Genomic DNA, 24302 nt, shown 5'->3' with positions numbered 1-24302 from the left:
CTTTCTTCATTGGATTTTCATGGACGAAATCTCCAGTAGTGATAACAATACAAATCATGTTAGTAGTACCTCACACCAAACAGGCATTACAAGTGTTGTTTACTATGTTCCTACAAGAAATGCAACCTACATGATACCTGGAAACTACACCTGTCCAGAAGGCTGGATCGCAGAATACTTTGGCTATTAGATGCGTGACAAATATAATCTTTACCAATCACAATTCTGACAGCACTTGCAACAATTTTTCTTCTATACAGTAGAAGGAAAGGGTGGATCACTGCCATACCTACCCTTGGATTGCTGTCTTTTTCTGTATGCACTCCAGAACTGAACTTTAAATTGCACTTGATGTCTTCATAATGTTTATGTAAAACATATTAATTTTTCAAGGTTAGTGCGTATACATGTCAGAATACTCACCATGGTCAGCTAACAGAATAACCAAAAATATAGCAATTTAATATACCACGACAGCTTATTGAATTACAGTGATATTTGAAGGCCATAGCTTTGATGCATATATAGCACATGTACATTTCATTGTGTAATGGACATTAACATACTAGCTGAGTAGCTAGTTACACATTTTTTGATACTGAACCAATTATCAAAGTTACTTTGCCTGGGATCACAAACATTTTTAAACTAGCCCCTCTTCTCCCACACAATACATACATTCAGTCTATTCTGATTGTCACCTTTTCATTTTTTCCTCTGTTAATAGCTGTTTAGATCTGTTAAGATCATCCCTTAGCTACAGTAATGGTGTTAATGGATAATACAAAGGAATACGTAACATTCCTAGCGTACCTGACTAATTTCATCGTCTTGTTCTCTGGTGACTTCTACAAAATCCGACAGGAGCTCCTCGTTTCGGGCCATATTCCTATCTGTTTCGTGCAGGGTGTGTGTCAAGTCATTCACCTGCCGTACTATAGACGGCTCGGTTTGTAGAACTACTCTGCGCCGGTCATTACGAACTCGTCTACTCATCTCGTTATCATGATCACGCTTAAGTCACTTTTCTACACATTTAAAAAGGGGACACGCCCACAACAGCAGCTCTTTGTGTACATATTATGATGCGCCTAATATCTGAGTGCGCCTTCAAGTACAGAGCACTTGTAACTTCTGGGCGCGCGAAGCAGCCGGCTGGTGTGTGAGTATGTATAATTTTATATGCATATCCTCAGGCATCTGGAGTTAATTTGTGGTATATAAATGCACGAGAGGTTCCAAATGGGTGTGTGTATATGTCTCAGTGCACTGTTTTGCTACCGAGTGCTACAAAAGCACCAAGACATCAAAAAGAAATTTGTCAATACCCAGTTTGCAAGAAAGCAGGAAGAATCATTTATGACATAAAATCGCTTTGAGGCCATGGAAAATGGTGGTACAAGATCTTCCTACATGGCAGAGCCTTAGCTCGCAGATGGTGTGCATAGTAGCTATGCTTTGATTTTTGGTACTGGTTTAATGAGGGCTCCAATATCACAAAGAAACCTCTTGGCATATTAGACTAGAAACCTCAGCTAGAAACTTGCTGAGTAATTTATTCAGACTTCAACCACATTCACTGTGTAGCATTTACGTAGCAAACATTAATGTAGCTACATACTTAAAACCTAGTTATCAAAACTTGTTTTGGATTGTGGATTTCAAAAATATAATGTGCACATGGTTATAATGAAACACCTTGCCTAAGTTGGTGTTTTTTTTTAAAGAAAAGGTTGGTTAGGCACTACACCCTTAGTTCTTCATAATTTTAGAAACCTTGGTGAGGGAAACAAAAACACTTCCATCTGAGTGGTTTTCATGGCGAAATCCAATTAAGCTGTGCATCCTAATCACATGAGTATTAACCGATCCCCACAAAAGATTTCGGCCTCAACATCTATATAATCACTGCCCAGTTGTAGCCTGGCTACATGCCCAGCTAGCTGGATCACACATGAAATGTAGCCCAGGTGGCTCCTTTGATCTGAGGTGTGAAACTGTTACATTACTATTTGGAGCACACCTACATCTTTAAGCTGTAAAAAAGCTCTCTGTACACAATTCCTTTTCAAATGCTAATTTTAGGCACACAATGGCATTGCATAATTATACGTGGCTGCATTACTAGTAAGTACAGTATACTTTAGCCTATTTAAAATTTAGGAAACCATACATGCATCTCTGATTCTTAAAGAATTTCATTTTGCAGTTGGCTGAGGATCTGTATAGGCCCTTCTCGGTTAAACAACCTGTGATTCATTCTAACACAGTTAATTCTTGTACATCATCTGTGAATCTTAAAAGTTCATAATCTTAATGTGTGGTATAGAAACATTATCAAGATAGATTAATTGATCATACATCATGCATTACAAAGCCATATAGCAAGGCGTAAAAAAGAGGTCATGGATCAGGCTACGTGTAGCATGCCAAGTTAAGGGAACTGTGGGCATCCCCCTACATGAACTTTTTGAAAATTTAGTCCGCTGAGATTGAATTTGGAAGTAACTCTGACTGGAATTATCAATGCAAATTGTAAGATTGGGAACTGAAACCTATATTTGACTGCTCTATTAGAGTGTGTTGACTGCTCTATTAGAGTAGCTACCTCTCTATCTTTAACAAAATTCCAAGTGGCTGAAAAGTAGTTCTGCAAAAGCTGGACCGCTTGCTACAGCCCTGCATTAATTCTACAGAATCAACCATTCCCCATAACAGAACTAGGAATGTACACATATAAAAGCTTATTTACAGTTGTGCTTTAATCCAGTTCTTAACCTTTAGTGTAAATGGATTCAGTCTTAAGTGATTTGAGGTGACTTCAAACTAGTTTAGCTAAACCTCCTGATCAGGTAGCTTGAGACTGGTTTAAAAGGTGATAGCTGATAATCTAATTTAGCTATGGAAATTGGCCAGTCCAACAGCAAGGTAAAAGCACTGATTACAGTATGAAGTGGTCATCATAAGATTCAAGACAAACTTGAAAAATAAAACTCAACTAATTCAAAATGTCTACACTGGCTATGCTTCCATCTACTACTACCCTATCCCACCAGTCACTGCTCCTCAGTTTGCTCCCACACTCTCCAATCAGCTCAGTTAACCATAGAGACTGAATAAATTCTAGGGGAGTTCAGGAGACCACTTTGAATTTCACACACTACTTGAAATATTAAGAAATTGAAACTTCAAGGTTTCCAGAGTCTGCATGAAATCTATTACAAAAACAAGACATATTTTAAACTTTTATCGTAGTTTAATAATAATTTCTCACATGATAGCAACACTTGTAGCATCATTCTGATTAAAAACTTTGGTGAAAAGATTAAGATACTCTAATAAAGCAGTCAGGCAACATAAACCACTCTAATAATAACAGTCACTTAGCTACAGCGGAAACCCCTTTTGAAAACCTGTGTACAACCCTGAATTCACTGACATCATAATATTATTATAATTCCTTTTTAACTGCTGTTGATCAAGCAAAAAACAATTGTTACTCTATGTCTTCTTATGGCTTAATATAATTGCCTTCTACATAGTAGTAACTAGAGAATCGATTAATAGTAGACAATGTGCTCACTCCATTGCTCACTGCCTCAGTAAAAAGTTCACAAGAAGTTAAGGTTTCAGGCATGCTTATTGTAAATCAATTAACACCTAGGAATCTTTCCAAAAACCACTAGACCATAATGGAAGTGTTAATGCACTGAAATCCCATTATAATTAAGCCAATTAATTTTAATGTTGTTCAGAGCTAGTGTATAAACAGGCCTTATAGGTGTATTATGTGCAGTACTTTATAATCCTTACCATAATACAAATGCAACACAAGTATAGTTAACAATATTAACACTATAATTATGTAACATACCAGGACATGCATGGGTGTATGATGTAACAACTGCAATGCTTGTCAAGTTGTTATGATTGTTTGGTGTGTTTTGGATGTCAAGGTAATTGTAGTACAGGTATGTTACACTGTATGCTATTAACAAGTGCCGCTAATGTGATTTAGAAATAGCTGCAGTGCCAGATTATATAATAGCAAATGCAGAGTTTGGCCTGGTTATTGCATGGAGTATGAAAGCAGGTATGTTTATGACATGAGAACTAATATGAACTGCAGCATGCTGAAAGATGTTCTGCATATGCAATTATATTTATATACAGCTTTGCATACTTTTTTTCATTGTAAAATAATTTTCGTATGCAAAATTTGTACGAAAATTTCTTGCACAAAAATTTTTATACAAGATCAAACTACTCTAATAGAGCAGTCGTTCATGTAAATCATACGAAAATATTTACATGAAAAGTTTTATCATGAAAAAAATTTGCATGAAAATAAAGCGAATTATGGTATATGTTTAGAATCATTATACAGTAGCTATACAGTTATATGCAAACACATGCATGTACTATAATTTAAAAAAATAAAGTTAAATGAATTTTGTGAAGGTTAATGTCACAGATGCTTGTGGTCATGATCACTTGTGCTTTGAATGAGCAAATAGCTAGGTTAACAAGAGAATGTATTATTAATTCAGCAGGCATATACATGCAGTAGTAGCTCACCTGATCCGTTGCGTGTTACCTACCATAATAGCAAAAAAATATCACACACACACACACACACACACACACACACACACACACACACACACACACACACACACACACACACACACACACACACACACACACACACACACACACACACACACACACACACACACACACACAGAGAAGAAGTGCTTTACTAAACCCTTTGAATTAAGGACAACCCGCTATTAATGACAAAAGTTTTAGTATTGACAAGTTTGGCTCTACACATTTTATCTTTGAAGACCCCAGTATTGCAGCAAATTTGGGGAGTGATTCCAAGGTATCTATTGTGCAGGGGGTCCACCAAGTATATGTCACGAAAATTCTGTGAAATGCTCACCTCATGTCTTCTTCATCATCAGGCTGTGCAGAAGTGTTATCTTGCTTGATCTGCAGGGTATATTACCATGACAACAATAATGCTATACCAATGCTTACTTTTCTTCTGGTCTCTAGGATAGTCAACATTTCTTTTATTATATTGTCTTTCTTGTATTCATCATCTATTAACACTGCTTCACACACTCTGTTACCCACTGCTGATTCCAGTATCACACTAGCTCCTTCCACAGCAATGGGATTATCCCATATGCTTAACACTGTAATGCTTTGGTTTAGTAATAATCCTGCAGCTAGTTGTTTTGCTCCAACAGCCGTAATACCACATTTCCATACACCAAGCACCCTGATCCTGCTCTTACCAAGAGCTCCAGCAATGGCAGTGATGCCATCATTACCAATCTCATTCAATCCCATTCTAAGCACTTGTATAACGCTATTAACTTGTAGAAGCTCACTAATGCAACTTGCACCTGCAGCAATCATAATTATTACCAGATAACAAAGCAAAAGTTTATAGAAGTAGGGTGATTATATTATGTAGTAATGATCAGTTGATGGGATATTATAACATATTATGCAAGTATATATACTAAGCTCAAGCTCCCCTATTGGAGTGTTTTAATCTACAAAAGTGTGTTGAGCTGATATACTTGTGAACTCAAACTTGGATCTTTTATGCAAGCTACAATACTGACATCACAGCAGTGACACTCTGGTTGGCTATTTTGCTCCATGCAATGTCATACTAGATAGCAGGTTATAAAGTGGCTATACAATAACATTTTCACAAAAAGATGGGTCATACAAATTTACTAACTAATTTGACAGAGTCAGATCACCTATTCCATTATCATTTTAAACATTTTGGTACTGTACTTGTGGACATATAATATGCAACATATGTTATAATAACACTGTGTGACTATGTTTGCTAACCAGCAGATATGATGAACAATTCAAACAAACATGACCACACTGTGTCTGACATTTATATACTGCGAACACATGCATTGTATTTATTACACCATGTACATATTTGTACCGCAGATCTGAGCAATTCCAGAGGACATCAGTGGCTTGGGGGGAGGGCGTTCTGAGGTTTCCAGAACTGGTAAGGTATATTCAGGAAATTAAAATTGATTTACAAAGGTATCAAAGTTCAAATCAAAATACTCTAATAGAGCAGTAAAATTTTGTAATTTTACAAGCTATTTAGTTTATCTAAAGTCAAAATTTAATGTCAGACGTGAAATTTTTCCTTACACTTACCCACAATGGTATATACTTCAAACTGTACATAGCTCCACCTTAAAGCTCTTTAGCCTGCTAACATTTGAATATTGCCTATTATTCTTTTGAGCAGTACTCAAAAATCCAACCTATTATGCTCAAAATTATGCTCTTAAATTCAAGATTATGCTCAATAGCTGACTGTTTTATTAGAGTATATTTGCATTTTCTGACTGCTGTATTAGAGTAAGTGACTGCTCTATTAGAGTATCTTGATCTTATTTCCATAAAGTGTGGATAATCAGTCAAAAAATAGTAAAAATAATAACACTGCAAGGTTTTTGCTATGAGATGCAGTAACAATGTGCAGTGTGTTCATGATGTGCAGTATTTTTGGCACGCGCATTGCACATTTTAATTAAAATTCTTCTTCCTATTATGCTGGCATAATGCTTGATGCTTTTGTTAGCCTATTATGCTCAAAATTATGCCAGCATAATTGGCGCAAGCCTAACTATGATCACTAATTGAACTTACAATTCTTAATTTTTCCTAGTGCTTGTGATAATTTCATGAGGCCATTGTATTTTTTTAATCAGGCTTTGTGAGATTAAATCTGCTGTGGTTGTGCATTAGCAAATTGGCTCAAAATTATTTTTTAATTACACTTGACAATTTTGAGAGTTATGCATGTCAGCATGTGTGCATGTGCTTTTTGAAAGCAAATTTAATCTAAGAAGTCATCACTTGGTCTGCATGGGATTTTCTTCATGTTTTTGTTATATTCATGTTTCTGACTCACTGTATTCACAGGATTTAAGCCTTTTCACAAGGCCCCTAGTGGGATAGCATTCACATAACACTGCATGCAGCTCAGTCTCAGTTATAGAAATCTTTGAGATTTAATAGTTATCACTATAATAAGAATTTTGATAGTTGTACTGTATACGTATGTACTACAGGAAATTTTTAAGCAGTAGACCATCTGAGACTGAATCTGAGAGCATCTTCAAGGACGTTTTCAGCAAGAGAAATTTTTAAGTACAAAACATTTAATTATTGACAGTTTTGTGTGCTGTTTTTAACCTAAGTACAGTGTAGTTATCACTCACAATTTTAGGGGTGGAATTCCCCCTAGAATAAATGTTGCAAAACATTAATAAAACAAATATAGTTGCACATGTACACACCATTGCACAGTTAACTGAATGCATCCTCCAAGAGCAGTTCCAGGAATTTTGGAGACAAGTTTCTAAATTTTCTGTAAAATGCACAGTTAAATCTAGGGAGTCTGGGGGCATGCTCCCATTATGTCACAGTATTCTGTAATTGAATCTGGTAACAAAAGAAAACTTCAAAGCTGACATTTTATAATTGGCTCAAGCCTAATCATAGTAAAAAAGTAGGGAAACAAGGGAGGTCACCTACACCTACAGATATACGTGTGGACATTTAATCCTACCAAATAACAAATTAATTAATGCACTTTTCTAGTGAAGTCAGTACATGATTTGTATTAATTTTAGTAGAATGGATCACGAAAGCTTGAGTTTTCTCACAAAAAATGTCAATCAGAAACTAGTTACTTTTAAAGTGCCTTACTGAGCCAATACAGTACTGCTCAAATATAACATCATAATCACTTGCACTGTTTCCTTGAGTCATAAGTAGAGTTGTGAATAAAGCTGCACTCATGTCTCGCAGAATTGCAAGTACATTTTGCTCTACTCATAAGTCATCGAGATCTGCGAAGGAGTGCAAGTCCATGATAGAGTGCTCTAGCTAGATTAAGTCTGAGCTGGCTAACAGAGTTTATTGCAGTGCCAGTTTGGGGCTTGATGATAACAGAACAGACTTCCCTAACTCTACTACATCGCTGACAAGTTATCAACTATATTAAACATTGCATATTCTTTATAATCATACAGTACGGTTACGGGTAGTACTGTATATTAGGGATCATGGAGGTTTGGGTTTTCCTAGCCAAAACATTCACCCAAAATTAAACCAGCTTCACCACTCCATCATGGCACCTTGGCAGTATTGGTTAGGTAAAACAAGTGCCTTCAGTGCAATCCTAAAAGCCTCCTATTAATTGTTACGAAATTAAAAAAAAATTATTCAATGGAATTTTCTACTGCCTTCCTGCCTGATCAAGTGTTACTCGATAACGGCTAAGAATATGGACTTGATATTTTCACTGTTCGACATCGCTTTGTCCCGAGACATGCCTTTTGGCATACTGCAGTACGTACAATGCACACATCATGGACTTACCTTTGTCCTCCTTTGTGACCCATTTCTTTTTGCTGACAACCCAAAGTGTTGATTCGCGGTAGCATGATGCATGGCTTCCCTACAGTGTGTTTGTAAATGAGAATCGTGGCATATTTTCCGTGGTGACTGGATTGATTGCAGAGATGATTCTAACACTGTTCTTCGTTTGTAACACTGTGTATAACAGGCTGAAAATAGCTGAAAGCGAAGCGTAATGGCGGCTGCACTTTTGAGACGGTAATTGATACTTGGGACACATGAATCGTCGTATTGTCATGGTAACTGGATTATTGCAGAGGCACTTCTTCTACTGTTTTTCATCTGTAGCACTGTGTAACGCCTGAACATAACTGAAAGCGAAGCGTAATGGCCACTGCACTTTCGAAGCAGTATTTGATAGCTGGGGTGCGTGCCATTCAGATGAAAACATTAACTGGCGCCATCCTTTCTTTTGATGCAGTATGCATGGTTCACCAGTCATAATAATGTTACAAAAAAGTAAACAAACACGTTTAAGAAAAAATTAGGATTTTAAGTACAATTATGGATCATAGAAAAAAAAGTAGGGAAACAAGGGTAGCCTACACCTGCAGATATACTAGTGAACATTTAATCTCTAATTTTGTCTTGGTCTTGGGGGTATAGACTGAGTTAGGGATTAAATCTTCACTAGTATATCTACAGGTGCAGGTGACCTCCCTTGTTTCCCTACTTTTTTACTATGATCCCTAAAATTCCTAATTTTTCCTTAAACTTGTTTTAATATATTGCATTAATGATTTATGTACCTTGTGACCACACCCACTGATGCCAGTAGCTACACTTACAAGTCCGACACCAAAATCAACTATTGTATTGCACAATGCCTAATCACTATGACAATGTCCACTATTATCACCTTGCAACATGGTAGGTCATGTGTCCTTTAGTGTGATGAATACACAAATGTTAGACAGCCTGCTATAACTCAACAATCATATACCAGTAGCCATGCTAGAACACATTGAATCCCTATAGATCACACAATCAGTTACCAAGATATAGGACTAAAGTAGGAATAAAAATATAAAGCACTTGTAGTTTATTTTCCCACTTATCACTGCACAATTCAATCTTTCTGTTGTTACCTATATAGCAATGTGTATAACTTCTAAAACTCTAGGCTTCTAGGGCTGATATGATATCTCTGCAAGTGTAGACAACCTCCTTATTTGCTTTAATCCTTACTTAAGTTAAATTCTGATTTTCCAAGTGATTTCACTTTAGCTAAAATGACTTTTACTTAGGCTTCTAGCATTCTGGCAAACACGTACCTAATTATGTATTCACCACCCTTCATCAGCCATATCCAACTTGTAACTGTTATAGTATGCATACAACTATTGCATGCAGTTATATGGTACCTTGTACTGATAATTCACACTTCTGTACACTCAGTTCCCTCAATGTAGTAGACGTATTTTGCTGAATTCCTTTAACAATCAGTGATAGTCCATTGTCTCCTATAGAATTATCCTGTACGTCAAGTACTCTCAGGATGCAATTTCCCTTCAGAAATTCACCAATATAACTGGCACCTGTAGTTATTAAAAACAAGGTCATGTTGTATCACTTTAAAATGAAATGACTACATAGCTTGCCCTAATTGAGTTATTTAAATTATATCCTTGTATAGTTAATGTTTGATACATTTTGCTTACTCCAAAACACCAGAATGAAAACTCCTTAGCGAGAAAACCATAGTGTAATGTGATTGACCATGTACCTTTGTACTGACGTATTTACATTGATATACCAATCAAGGTTTTGCAAATGAATATAGCTTGCATACTAGAGTTCAGTTTTTCTCCTCTTAGTGAAAACACACACTGTTTTACACTTGCCCCTCTCTTTGCCCCCCCCCCCCCCCCCCCCCACCCTGACAGTGTCTTCCAGGTCTGCCTATGATTGATCGATATACTAGAATAGTTAAAATTGTAACAAAACAGTTGCACTAATTTTACTGCTCTAATAAAGCAAGTCAGATAGAATGATAAAAGTTAAACTAATATAGCAACCAACTAAAGAACTTAAGGCTATTTTGAGGTTGAAATAAATGGTTTAATATAGTAATTAAACTAGAATGGTGGTATGAATTGGCATTCTCATGAGTATAATAGGGGCACTGCTCAAAAGGATATTGTTCAATATTCAGTGTTGGGAGTAATGCGTTACTTATGTAACGCGTTACGTAATATTATTACTTTTGTGGTACCTAAGTAATATAACAAAATACGCTATAAAAACAGGTAATATAACTCAAGTTACTTTACTTACAAATGTAACGCGTTACCTAAGTAATATAGTTACTGTAACGAGTCTAATATTATGTAATATTATTACTACAAGTAACAAAGTTACTAATCTCGTTAGTAATCCACTGAGTAACGCCTAGCCACAACGAAGTATTGAAGCCTACTGAATGAAGCTTTTTCACCAGCTTCTTACTTATAACCAAGATTTGCACATTGCCCAACAACGAAATCATGTCACGTGATAAGGTGGTAGTTTCACATGTGACAGCTTAAGGCTGTGGACACAAAGTAATATAATATGTAATATTATTATAGTTACTTTATTTTATGGGTAATATGTAACTGTAACTAAATAGTTCAGTTGCAAGTAATATGTAACTAGTTACTTTTATAAAAAGTAACTTGCCCAACACTGTCAATGTTATGTGCATATAAACCCCATGCCTATAATTGCACTGCAATATAGTACATATGTACAATTGCAATCATACTTCAGTATAATTAAAACTTTACACCAGCTCACTATTTGGACACTGTTTCTAAATAGTAGTGGTACTGATCGGAGGTTGCACCATACTGCCTATTGAAAAAAATCTCACCCTCTTGTAAAAAGTGAATAGGTTTGTGAAAATGTGCTTAAAAGACAAAAGACACCCAATGAAAACTTGACTTTTCACAGGAGGGCAGATACATTTTCATTGGAACTCTTCCAGTATAGTGCTGTGTCATAAGACTCTCTCTGGCTATTAATATGTTTTTAGCATTCTCGATACAATTGCTGTTGTATTATGTGTACATGTATGCATGAACCATGCATATAATGTATGCATAGCACATTGGATACATCATATATAACACTCTCAAGTATGCAGGACTATACTGGTACAGTGAGTGTAGGTGTATATGTAAATCTGACTCCTACATTCTTAAAGTTCCAAAGAGCTATCAATAGTACAATTAATGATGATTGTAAATCCATGACCAAAGTACATACTGCAACCACTAAGTTGGATGAATGAGGAACAAATTCCTTTTAAGACTCCAGTTGGTTATCTTATGAGAAATTTTTTAATTTGGTAGAATTTGGTAGTATTTTTGATAGCATTCAGCTAACAAAGTGTATACTTTGAAAAATTAGTTAGCCTACCTGAGAAAATGATGGTAAAGTGTACTAAATCAAAATAAGGTACGTGTAGCTAGTATTGTTAAAATGATGAGATTAGAATTGTAACTGTTCTCAGGCCCGTACGCAGGAATTTCAAAAGGGGGGTTCTAAATTGAAGCGGTAGGTGATCCCAGACGCGCAGCCCCAGACGCTGAGAAAGGTTTAATATTCAATGTCCTGAAAATAGCCTCAAATTGCTTAAATGCAGAAATGCAGAAATGCACTGATTGAATAAACTTCTCACACATCATTGTGCTGACACAAATTCCTCTCAACATGGGCATATCACACACTAATGCAAACAAGAGATTAAAATATGGTTGTAGTGCATGTACACTCCATCATTTCTAAGACTGCTCAGAGTCGTTTATTTGAGCTATAACTATAAGCTAAGCCTTACATTCCACGACTGTCCAAACATGCATGGCCCACGATGATAACCATAATAGCTAAGGTTAGCTAATATGAAAACAACTGACAGACTCACACACTTGACACTTTAGAATTCATGTCATTGAATGCAACAAGCCAGGCTTACTTGTGTTATAGTTAAAAGTCTATCAGTCGCAGTGTCCATCCAGTCTGGCATTCATCATTGCTATTCCGGGCTCTTATTAGAAAATATTTAATGAATTACGATTGGAATTAATCAAAATATATTGTAGCTCTCAATGCAGTGTGGTCATGGATGGCCTTATTAAGATACTGTATGTAGTATAATAGAAGCCTTAGCGATAGGGAGAAAAATCACTGTCTATATTCATGCATCCGCATTAAAGTGGACCTCAAAGCGCTATATCAGTGATTAAGGCCACTCCAAATAAATTCTCCTGTCCGGGGACTCAAGCATATTTGCATGTGGGCGGGCGGTCCATTTCCATTATTTCATTATAAGATTGGCAGCTTTTCAAGCCATTATTTGCCTGGCACAACCATAAAAAGCTGCATAAAAGCATGCTTAAGCTTTTCAAGTTGCAAAAATAGTGCAAACGTGAAGTTTGTGCCAACTCGATAGCACTGCTGACACTTGAGCTGACACTGTGTCAAGATGGCTTTTACTGAGCCTCTCAGTATGCAAGAATAACCGGAAAATAATGGAAGAATACGGAATAATGGAATATTTAGAACTGACAGTAACTAGATGAGGCCGGTGGACAGGAAACAGAGAATTTATTTGGAGTGGTCTAATCGAAGCGCTATGGTTAATTATGGAAGCCACATGCAGCTCAGCTGGTATATAGAAACCATGGAAGGCGTGTAATGAATGTTAGAACACAGATTACAGTTGAAAAGATTTTTTAACAGTAAAAATAAAATTTCCAGTTTAAAATAGGGGGTTCAACCGAACCCCCTCGAACCCCCCTGCACGGGTACGGGCCTGGTTCTATTACGGTAGTGACTGCTCTTTAAGTAGTGATTGCTCTATTAGAGTATCTTGATCTTGGCACAAAAATTCAAACTTTGTTGTTTGCCTCACTTACTTCACAGTGTACAGTTTATAACTGTAAAATGCAATTATAACTATTGTCTTCTATTTGCCGATTGGCTTTCTCTACTTCTGAATACAGTGTGAATGCAATCAATATATGATTCCAGTTTCTGGTGTCAATATAGTCCTGTAGATCCAAGGGGGGCAAAGGAAGGAGCAGGGGGTGCAAGGCCCCCCTCAGATCCGCCTATGTGACAATCAATTTAGTGGAGTTGTGCAATTTACAAGATTGTTTTGTTGTTAAAACTTTTATGCTTGCTTCAAAATGTCAGTATAATGCTTGATTCCCATACATACCCAACATTCCTGACATAATTACTACATCCTATGTACGTTAGCTATACCTGTGACTGACAATCCACACTTTGACACATGTAGACTAGTGAGTGTCTTACTATGCTGGAGTCCTTCTAATATCAGTAATATTCCATCATCCCCAATAGGATTGACCCTTGTGTTTATAGTTTGAAGGGTACACTTTTTCAATAATATGCCAACAGAATTTGCCCCTGCAGTGATTGCATAACAATTTACAACAATTCAGATACACTAGTACTGTTAGCTTTATAATACAATAAAACTTTACTTAGCAGCCACCTCACTATAGTGTCCACTTATATAGCATAGGTCCCAACTATATACAATGAGTATTTCATGACCTCATCAATAATATTATGTAGCATATATAAGGGGGTTTCCAACAATATAATACCGAGTAACATATTATATGGAGGAGAAACTTCGAATATTTTAATGGTTCAGATTAAACTCTATTTCATGTAGGAGTTTATACATATGGTTATATAGTTAATCAGTTATATTTGTATGACCCTTTGTAGGCCTACATTTACACTAGCTACATGAATCCACTGACAACATGGAGTGACTTGTAAGCAATCAGAATAATGAATGATTTTTTATTACAGTTAGCAAGTAAGGTTTGGTAATACCACTTGTGATTATTGCAATAAGATTACCATGCAATAATTGGAATTATTGCCATGTCATGTAGACCAATTAGTTGATGGGGGGGGGGGGGGGGGGGCTAACCAGAATGTCAGTATCATCTCTGGTGGCAGGGGGTCTGGGAGCACAGCCCTCCAGAAGCTGTAGCCATTTTAAGTTTTACATGTCTCAAAATTCACCAGAATGTACAATTTGAAGCATATCATAACCAACTTTTTAGTCAAAAGTATTTAAAACAGGCTATATATTTGCAGTTTATAAAACACTTTTGGCAATGTTGACTACTGGCCTGGGTTAATAAACATATAACATATATAAGCAGTTCAAAATAGCCTTTCATACACTTGGAAACCTTGGTACAGCGGTAATATTCCAACTCTTTCAAGTAAGAGGTAAGTGATTTGATTCCCGCTGTAGACAATGAAAGTTTTTAGACTACTTTTTGGAACACGTTTTTTTATGAAGCATTTTTGACTGCTCTATTAGGGTATTTGAGCATTCTATTAGAGTATATCAATCTTCTTCACGGTTTTCAGCCCCACACCAGGAAGGATAATTTTGGCAAGATATCATTCTAAGGGGGTCAGCAGACCGAGGGGAAGCTTCAGCTCCCTCCCCCCCTTTCCGCTGCCTATGATGTAGACATGTACTAACACTGAACATATACATTCAAAAAGTTCATGTTTGGTGGCACTAGAAATTGTTGCATGGCAAAGCTTAGCATTGTATTGCAAATTTGTATGGTACCGTATAGCAGGTTATTTTCAAAACAGGAAATTTCGCACAAGACGCAAAATCTGAATTCCAAAGGATTTTAGTATTAGTATTAATTTCAGGGAAAATACATCAATTACATGCATACAAATCAATCATAAAAATAATGATAATCAGTCCAATGTTTATCTAAGAGATTCTTGAATTAAGTTAATGATTCAGCATTTACAATGTAATCAGGTAAACCATTCCAGTTTAATTTTGAAGAGTGCATATTTCGAAGTTCAGGTGGATCATTTCAAATAAATGGAAATCCGTGTCACAAATTATGAAGATACATGAATGTCAGTGCCATACATGGACTTACTGATGGAATAATTCCCATACCTGTGTACTGGAGAGAAGACTGAGGGAGTCTCAAGTAGAACTGGCTCAATTGCACTCGATCGTAGCTAACTGGCTATACCATAGATTCTAGAGCAGGCGGCATTAATTCACATTCTGGACCACCTGTTTTCTGGTTATTAATTGGTACAGTAATGATACAGTTTACCCATTATCATCAGTGATACTGAGCTACAACTCAGGGAACACACAAGCGAATCACCGAAAGGTGGATCATTACTTCCACTTGTGGGAATTTATTTTTGAAGAACAACCAGATGGGAATTTATTTTCAAACCGAAGGGCCTCTTCAAAATATCCGAAAATAAAACCCTTCAAAAATTACCTGCTATACACGGTATAGCATGTAACTCACCTGATCCATGGATTGGACTATTAGTTACAGGATAATCATTCCCAGCCTGATTTTTATACTTTGGAAAAATGGCGTTTAGATGCTCATTAGATAGAGTATTGTTTGCCAATCTCAAAAACGTACATTTTTGTCTGGGGCTCCCCATACATTTTAAAGAAATATGGTGCACAAGCCATCTAGTAACGTGGACCATCTTGAAATTGCAGTTACTTCTAGCAAGAGTACATAATATTATTTTATTATCATGTACTTGTGCTACTAGCTGCAACTTTGAATGTGTAATGGCAGGGTTTATTGGATCTCAGCAATCTTTGTATCCTTTGTGGTGAACAAAATTAATATGTTTCATCTAATGCCAGCACACTTGTCAATACTATCAAAAGTTAACAACTTATAATAAAGTAAGCAAGTTCAATGTAGTAGGGATACAGTAGTTGCAGTGGTGATTTCCATAAGTACGTAGTATACAGTATAACCCTAACATGTTTTGTGCCATAATTATCTAAAGAAGCCAATGCTCAGTATGAAAATAGGCACTTGCAGCACCATGCCATAAGCTATACCTATGGGATTAAATGCTTACTAGTGTGTATATGACAACCTCCCTTGTTTTCCTATTTTTTTACGATCCCTAATCAAACTTAAAATTCATAATTTTTCCTTATACTTGTTTGTTTACTTTTTTGTAACACTTATTATGACTGGTGAACCCGCACATTCTGCATCAAAAGAATGGCACCAGAGTTAATGTTTTTGTCTGAGCGCGCACCCTGGTTATCAATTACTAAATCAAAAGTAAAGTGGTCATTACGCTTCACTTTCAGCTATTTTCAGCCCATTTTTGCAGCACTACAAATGAAGAACAGTAGGAGAAATGTCTCTGCAATCAATCCAGTCACCAAAACATATGGCCAATTCACATGCCCCAACTATCAATTACTGACTCGAAAGCGAAGCGCTTCGCTTTAACCTATTTTCAGCCTGTTACATAGCATTACAAATGAAGAACAGTATTAGCAATTAATCCAGTCACCATGGAAAATACAGGCAATTCCTGTTTACAAATGTAAGGAAGCCATTAATTGAGCTACTGTGAATCAACACCCTGGGCTGTCAGCCAAAGAGAAAAACAAAGGAATTCTGTGATGTGTGCATTGTACACACTGCAGTATGCCAAAAGGCCCGTCTGAGGACAAAGCAATACCAAAGAGTGAAAAATCAAGCTGTAGCCTTAACCGTTATCAAGTTACACTTGCCTGAAGGCATCAGGCAGGTAGGCAGTTAGTCATTCCATTGAATAAAAGTATTCATAAGGAATGGGTCATACTGAAGGCACTTTTGGACTTGGTTATACCTAACCAATACTGCCTAAGTTCCAGGATAGTATTGTAAAGTTGGTTTTCAGGTGATATTTTGGCCAGAAAACCCAAACCTCCATGATTCCAAATATCAGACTGCCAATTATGCTCATTATTTTACCTATTATGCTATGCTGCACTGCTCAAAATTTTTCCTGTTATGCATTAATGCTCAATATTAACCTGTTATGCTCAGTATTTACCAGTTCCCATGTTTTCTAGTAAATTTGCACTTATGGGAAAACAGTAAGTTGCTGAAGTACCGACTCTAAATCCGTGCTTGTTAAAATGCATATGTCACAGAAAAGATCAATATACTCTGATAGAGCAGTCAGCTACCTGATTATTTGCTGATTGCTCTATTAGAGTATATCGGGTGACTCTTCCAGGCCTATCACTGCCCAAATCTTAGGTGGTTGCCCTGTGGCATTAACTCAACAGTGCTATACATGTCAACATGACTAGGTTCTTCATCTTCTTGCCTGTAGACTTGTGGATATGTTTGTCAGTTATTCATGTATCCATGTGTATTCTGACCTACCAGGATTGCGAACTAGTGAAGGTCCTCAAGCAACTATACCATCAAACTTGTTGATCACTTCTTACAGACCAGATATTGTTGTTTACAATTCTGAAGCATCCTCTGTAACTTTACTGGAACTGACTTGTCCCTTGGACTCTGAACATCACATTGAAGCAGCTAGATCTAGGAAGCAAAATAAGACAGAGTACATACAGCCACTTGCAGAATTTGATTGCTTGAGGATCGATAACTATTACAAAACAATTGAAATTAGTGTGCTAGGACACTATCAACCCAGCTGTATTCAGAATTTCAAGAGTTTTGTTGATTTTATCCAGCCTTCAACCACCACCAAGTCTTCTATTCGACACACTTTTGACGAGATGCTGCTAAGGTGTACATATTCTGCTCACAGAAAATTTTCTTGGCCAGGAATTGTAGTGAGTGGACAGCGTGTAATAATGTAACACAAATTTTCTATTTTTGTATGTAGGTTTAGGGTTTTGTTTGTTTGTTTGTTTGTTTGTTTAACTTTGCCGTGCCAACACAGATCTCTTTTAAGAGTCTGGCTGTGGTCACATGAGACCGAGGTCTCATCATATTGTATTGTATTTACATGTTTCCTCATTAATAATGATGGTTCTCTCTCTATCTTTTCTGTGATATGTATTTTGATAAACAAGAATTTATGGTAATGCACAAGTACTGTCTATTATGTTAGCATTATGCTCAATGTTTTCAGGCACCTATTATGCTCAGCATAATCAGCGGGCCCTAATGTTATAGACATGCCATTAAAGTTTAAACCCACTCTTAATCGCATCTGTTCCACTTGCCCTGTTAAATTGTCTTTTTAAATGAGTAATTGAAAACTGAGTTTTTTTTCATTCATAAATCTACAAAGAATAGTATAATATACATACCTTTATTCGACAATCCACATCCATGTACCCTGAGATCAGTAAGAATATTGTTGTTATTCTGCATCCACTCTGTTATCTGTGATATCCCATCATCTCCAATGGGATTCTTGCCAACATCTAACACTCTTAATGATGCACTACCTGTAATTATCAAACAATAGCTTAGTGAAGTGTTATCAATTCACTATTGTGCACAGTTTATGATTTTATCAACAGTTAATAAGTGGAACTCACATTTCATCACAATCTCCATCACATTCTTTACTCCAGTTGCAGTTAAATCATTTCCATAAAGGATCAACTGTTGCAGTAAATGACCACTACTGTTCTTTTTAGGATAGCACTTTACCAACAGTTCTGCACCATTGTCACCAATATGGCATTGTCCCATATCCAACTTTAACACTGGATAGTATGATAATACATGGGAAACACAGAGACAGTCAAATGGCTGCAAACTATTGTGATGCAAGTCCAGCTTTAAAAGAGTGGCTGGCTGTGGTGAACAAGTTTGGTGTCCCTCATAAGCACACTTTGTGGCAAAAACAGCTCTGCTACTGGTGCTATCATCTTGTAACATTGTGTAAACAAACTGTGATGTTGTATTGGACTCTAACTGTGTTATACCACACAAGAAAATAAATACATTAGGATAATCAGCAAAGTGTTCACTCAGAATGCCCTGCTGTTCTTCATCTGACAATGTTGTCATGTAAAGTGCACACAAAAATTCTTGAAGGGTAAGGTGTGCAAAACTGTATGTGATAGTATCTGTAGGTAAGTGGTGAGTGTGCGTCACTTTTAACAGACCATACCCATCCCAGTCAGCTGTCACCTCTATATCACACTGGGAGAGGTCTTCTGTTGTGAAGATGATTTTGGGGTCCTTCCACTTCAACCACTGATTAATATCATCTTCTCTACTGTTGTACCAGTCAAAGAAACCACGGTAGGCCAACTTACTCAAATCAAGTACTGTTCTTATTGCCTCTTTGGGGATGCCATTCAGCATCCTATACAACACTTTCGCATCATCTCCTGGCATTGCTACAAATGAACATGATGGATACATATGTACAGTACCTTCTTTCATAGTTTGTCTTTGCAGAGTCATTACCATGAACAGTTGGTACAACTCAGTTACAGTTGATGGAAGTTTCTTGTTCACCTGAAATATATCTACAATCATTACCAAATTCATGGGAATATAACAAAGGCTATTAATGTGAGGATACACTTTAAGTTGCAGCAGAAATTCTCTGACACTTTGGACATCCGTAAATGATTTCTCAACAAAATCTTTAATTTCATTCTTGCCAAAACCGACAATTTCTACTCTCCTGCCTGCGTCAATTTGTTCACAAGCATGAGGTCTTGATGTGATTAGCACTTTTGCTTGCTCTAATAGTGTACATCTTTTGATCACTTGAATTAAAATATTATCACTTCTTTGACGTTCTGTGGCAATTTCATCCAATCCTTCAAAAATGATCAGACACCTTGCACCTGCTGACCTGTTTATTTGCTCATATGCTTCCTCTCCACCAATGTGCTCCACCATCACTTCTTTAACTGATTTTGCTTGAGCTAACCTCAATGGAATTAGCAATACCACATCAAAATCTTCTGCCATAAATTCATCCTTTGCCCACTTCATGCAGATCTCATTGGCAAGAGTCGTCTTTCCTATACCTATACCATATATGTGGTTTAATTTTGATGATTTATGTATATAATAAGTTTGGCAAATTGATTACCTATTTACTGGCATTAGCCTTGAAGATTTGGAGACACTATATATATATATGGTAATAACTAGCTATTTTGGCAGGTATATGTGTATATATATACATATGGGCCCTCCAAAAAAAAAAAAAATCAAAAACAGCAAAAAAATGTACATCCATGAAAGTTAAAATAATTGGCAACAAGTGGTAATATAACTAACTGTAATAAGCAAAGTTTAATATTGGACCATTACTACTGACTTGTATTCTATAGTTCTGCTGCATTCCCAATTAGCTAATTCATTCTATTTAACTCAAAAATTGGCTAGTAATTTGGCTGCCTTCTTTTTCTCTACACTAGCTAACTATTGAAAATGCAGCCAAAATACTAGACAATAGGAGAATGCGACAAGACTGCATGAATGTAGAATACAAGTCAATGATAAGGATTCAATATTAAAACTTTGTTTATTACAATTAGGTACATTACCATTCATTCTTGGTCACTCCAGATATCAGTTATTTGGGTTGCCAGTTACTTTTACTTTCATGGACACGCCATTTTTACAGCTACGTTGTTTTTGCATGGAAGAATTCACTTGTTTTTGTAAATCAACCACATTGATTTATCCAGATGTGTTCTTGCAGTGTGGCCATGCAGGTAGCCAGATAGCCAGATGAAAAACATCTTGCAATGGCATAATAGTGCAACAGTAACATTTCAAGATTATAATTAGTTGTGAACTTATGGTAATATTTTATAATGTATTGTGCACACAGAAGTTGCACTTATTAAATTTGTGTACACTTGGGTGGTGATATCTACTGTATGTATCTAGTCAGTGATGTAACTGTATGCAAGCATTATTATATACACACTTGCAGCTAAAGGACTTGAACTTCAGCATCATCAATAGACACTGTCAAGTTGGTAACAAGTCTAACTCCCAACAAAATTCCCAAGTTGGAACCTCTGAAGTAAAGGGGGGATGGTGGAGCAAGGCAAACAGTGAATAAAGAGCAACTTTGGAAATAAAAGTTATACAGTAGCAGCAGTCATTCTTGGGAGTCTAGGCCTGGGGAGAATACAAACCTGAAAAATTGGTGTAGACTATTTTCATTGTATAATTGTTGCTGCAGAGAAATTTAGTAGCAACTGACAAAAGCATGTGAACCTGACATTCTTTAGAGTATAGCAGTTGACTTCCCATCAAGAATTTTTTTACCATTGCAATTGTCATAGTTTCTTGAAACGTTTATAGTGTGCTTATATGACAATGTCAATCATGTACAGTAATTTCATTCAAAACAATTAATCATTTGTGGTAGGATTTCAAATCACCACCTTAATGAAAACCTGCCAAAACATCTGGTGCCACTTATTGTATCAAACAGTACAGTAATATAATACAGCAGCCACCCTAATAGAACAGTCACACATGCATATATAGCTGTATGCTATATCAAAAACCAAACTAACTAGTTTATTAATTTAAAATGAAGTAGAGCTCTAAGCAATAAAAGTAGTGAAACAAGAGATGAATGATGGTACTATTATAGCATAGCTCGGTGAGAAATCCCTACTTTGGCTTTAAACAAAATGATTGTTATAATATGCCAATGTAGGGATTTTCCCACCGAGCTATGCTGTAATAGTACCATCATTCATCTCTTGTTTCACTACTTTTATTGCTTGGATCCCTACTTCATTTTTAAATTAACACTAATGAAAAAAATTCTTGTAGTAATATTTCAATAGTGACAGGAGGAGGTGAGAAATAGTATAAGCTTAATCGTATGCCTTCATGATCAAAAATTCTGAAAAGAAAACAGCGGCTATCTGGCTGGGTATGTGTAACAGAAAGAAATTGCCCAACTTCCTTGACAAAAAATTGTAAACATCATGTGAATTGTAGTTGATACATGAAACTCATGATAGCGGCTCACAATTATTTATTTGAGGCTGTATTCTACCTTCTTGGCTGCGTAACTTACTATCATGTAGCTATGTGAGTCTTGACTCGAGTCTTGATACACAAAAGGTAGCAAATTTGCTAATAAAGTAGATTCCTTTTCCAGTTAAACCATGTCACAATAATCATAACGCATCTCATACAGTTATACATAGGTACACTTTGCATTACTCACCTGGAGCTCCCATTATTAGTATCAGTCGAGGGCAGGGCTTATTTTGATAGTGGAAGATGTCCTTCAAATTGTTAAGTGGTTCCTTTTTCTTCAAAATCCTGTCCACTTCGCCTTGTAATGTCAATTTTGTAATCTCATCTAAATTCTCATCTCTTATAGTGACAACTTCCTTGTCCACAAGGGCCAACCTCACATACTGGGTCACACAGTGCTTTGGCCAGTCAGTTTGTGATGTCTGCAACTTTTCAAGATATCTGACCTGCAACCTTTTTTTAATAGTTACAGCAACATTGGACTGTATAGTGGGTGGGATGCTTATGTGCAACATACTCACAGAAAGGAGACCTATAGTAGTATTATCATAGTATAATATAGTGCATATCGAATAACATGCACATGGCTTCACACTTACAGTTCTCCAGTCGTTCTGCTATGAAAGTTTGTCTCTTGCTATTTCGTAATAGTATGCAAAACTTGTTGATAGCATCTGGTCCAGCGGTGGCTAGTTGTTCACAAATGATCCGGTTCTTGTCTCCTCTACTCGTGCCCGCCAGTTGAACTCGCTGTGCTGCACTCCGACCCATTAGACGCTCCTGAATTAGCTCATCTATGACGTCGTCGGCGTCCAAATGCTTAACAAGAAAGTCATAGTTTGCTGTTAATATTTGTTCCTGTACAATCAAGCTGTTCTCCATATAGTCTAGCTAACTAAGCTGAGCTACCGTCGAGGTTACCGTCTTCAAGAAGAATTTTTATGTGGGTAGCTAACTACTTTCGGTGATTAATGCCGCTATAGCTACGCAAATACGTATTTTAAAAGTTAACTAGACTAGCAGTCTAGCTAGCGCATAGTCAATACTTTCTGGAGATTAAAAGTTTAGCCAATGGCATTAGCTAACAACCAAATTTCGCTCAAATGCTGAAAACTTACAGTTCGCCTAGCTAATTACAAGCGCTCTTCTCTGCTGTCACATGATTTTAAAACATCCGGAATCCGCCGGACATGTTCGATGATAAAAGAAACCAAGGATAAACGAGTAGAGCTCAAGCGTTTGTTAACCGTAGTAGAACTAGTGACAGTGAGTGGCTGTGAACCAATTCAATTTAAGAAGTGGTTACTGAACTGAAAGGTTTTATTTTCGCGTCTAGTAGTTTCCCCGAGCATTCTACTTTAGGGGACGCGTCTAGTAGTTTCCCCGACCATTCTACTTTAGGGGACGCGTCTTGTAGTTTCCCCGAGCATTCTACTTTAGGGGACGTGTCTTCAGTTGTAGTTTCCCTGAGCATTCTACTTAGGGTTAGGCTTGGGTTTAGCTTTGGTTTCTTCTTCACCTTTAGATTTCGTTCTTCTTACTGTATTATAGTGTATAGACCCTTTTCAGGTAAGCTGCTACCATAGCAACATCCGCCATTTTGGAGTACAACCCGTTTTGAAACCCTGATAGTGTGGGGGAAAGCGTACGTTAAACCAGGTCAACCTTTGTTGTGGAATGCTGAAGAATAACATGGGTGTTGTTTTACTTGAAAGCAATGCTACCAGTGTTGCAAAACAGGGTGTACTCCAAGATGGTGGGTGTTGCTATGGCAGCAGCTCACCTGAAAAGGGTCTATATAGTGAGACTACTACGTGAGTAGCATTTATAAGGTACAAAAGTAGGGGTAGTGGGTAGCTAGCAGCGGTAGCACAGTACTTAACCCACTGCCTACAGTTCCAGTAGTCCAGGGTTTGAGCCCAGGTTGAGTTTTGTGTGTTTTTTCATTTAGTGACCCCTTTTTGT

The 24302-nt window shown here is 36.8% G+C and overlaps 2 protein-coding genes across 6 annotated transcripts in view; both read right to left on the bottom strand.

Annotated features, from left to right (window-relative positions):
• The window catches only part of LOC136240618 (centrosomal protein of 128 kDa-like), a 30082-nt gene extending 29004 nt beyond the window's left edge, over positions 1 to 1078 (bottom strand). Inside the window, exons 1-2 of the mRNA XM_066031629.1 lie at positions 814 to 1078; positions 702 to 757 (exon numbers count right to left, since the gene is read on the bottom strand). Coding sequence (XP_065887701.1) covers positions 702 to 757; positions 814 to 996 — 239 coding nt within the window. The 5' untranslated portion in view covers positions 997 to 1078. The remainder of the gene's footprint in view (positions 1 to 701; positions 758 to 813) is intronic.
• Positions 1079 to 4348: 3270 nt separating this feature from the next.
• Positions 4349 to 23622, bottom strand: LOC136241281 (protein NLRC3-like). 5 transcript variants are annotated; one of them, XM_066032472.1, is made up of 10 exons: positions 22937 to 23622; positions 22525 to 22869; positions 18884 to 20341; positions 18650 to 18790; positions 13750 to 13914; positions 9861 to 10034; positions 5047 to 5420; positions 4949 to 4998; positions 4579 to 4597; positions 4349 to 4517 (listed from the first exon to the last, which is right to left on the bottom strand). In XM_066032472.1, exons 1-9 carry the CDS (start codon positions 23217 to 23219, stop codon positions 4594 to 4596), a joined length of 2994 nt encoding a protein of 997 aa, XP_065888544.1. In that variant the 5' UTR covers positions 23220 to 23622; the 3' UTR covers positions 4349 to 4517; positions 4579 to 4593. The 5 variants fall into 5 exon arrangements, with proteins under 5 accessions (XP_065888544.1, XP_065888548.1, XP_065888545.1 ...); XM_066032476.1 differs by lacking the exons at positions 4349 to 4517; positions 4579 to 4597 and having other exon boundaries at positions 4754 to 4998; positions 18884 to 19404; positions 19465 to 20341; XM_066032473.1 differs by lacking the exons at positions 4349 to 4517; positions 4579 to 4597 and having other exon boundaries at positions 4754 to 4998; positions 18884 to 19687; positions 19733 to 20341.
• Positions 23623 to 24302: the final 680 nt, after the last annotated feature.

The sequence above is a fragment of the Dysidea avara genome, chromosome 12, assembly GCF_963678975.1.
Source record: "Dysidea avara chromosome 12, odDysAvar1.4, whole genome shotgun sequence".
In the NCBI taxonomy this organism is placed as follows: domain Eukaryota; kingdom Metazoa; phylum Porifera; class Demospongiae; order Dictyoceratida; family Dysideidae; genus Dysidea; species Dysidea avara.
This window is presented reverse-complemented; position numbering and strand designations above follow the sequence as displayed.

Excerpts from the sequence above, each read along its gene's own strand:
- LOC136241281 (XM_066032472.1), bottom strand. The coding sequence starts at position 23,219 with ATGGAGAACAGCTTGATTGTACAGGAACAAATATTAACAGCAAACTAT. Across the intron at positions 13,915-18,649 it reads ATGTGGATTGTCGAATAAAG|GGGCAAATTCTGTTGGCATA; the intron begins GTATGTATATTA and ends CAATCACTGCAG. Across the intron at positions 10,035-13,749 it reads GTGTGGATTGTCAGTCACAG|GTGCCAGTTATATTGGTGAA; the intron begins GTATAGCTAACG and ends TAATAACTACAG.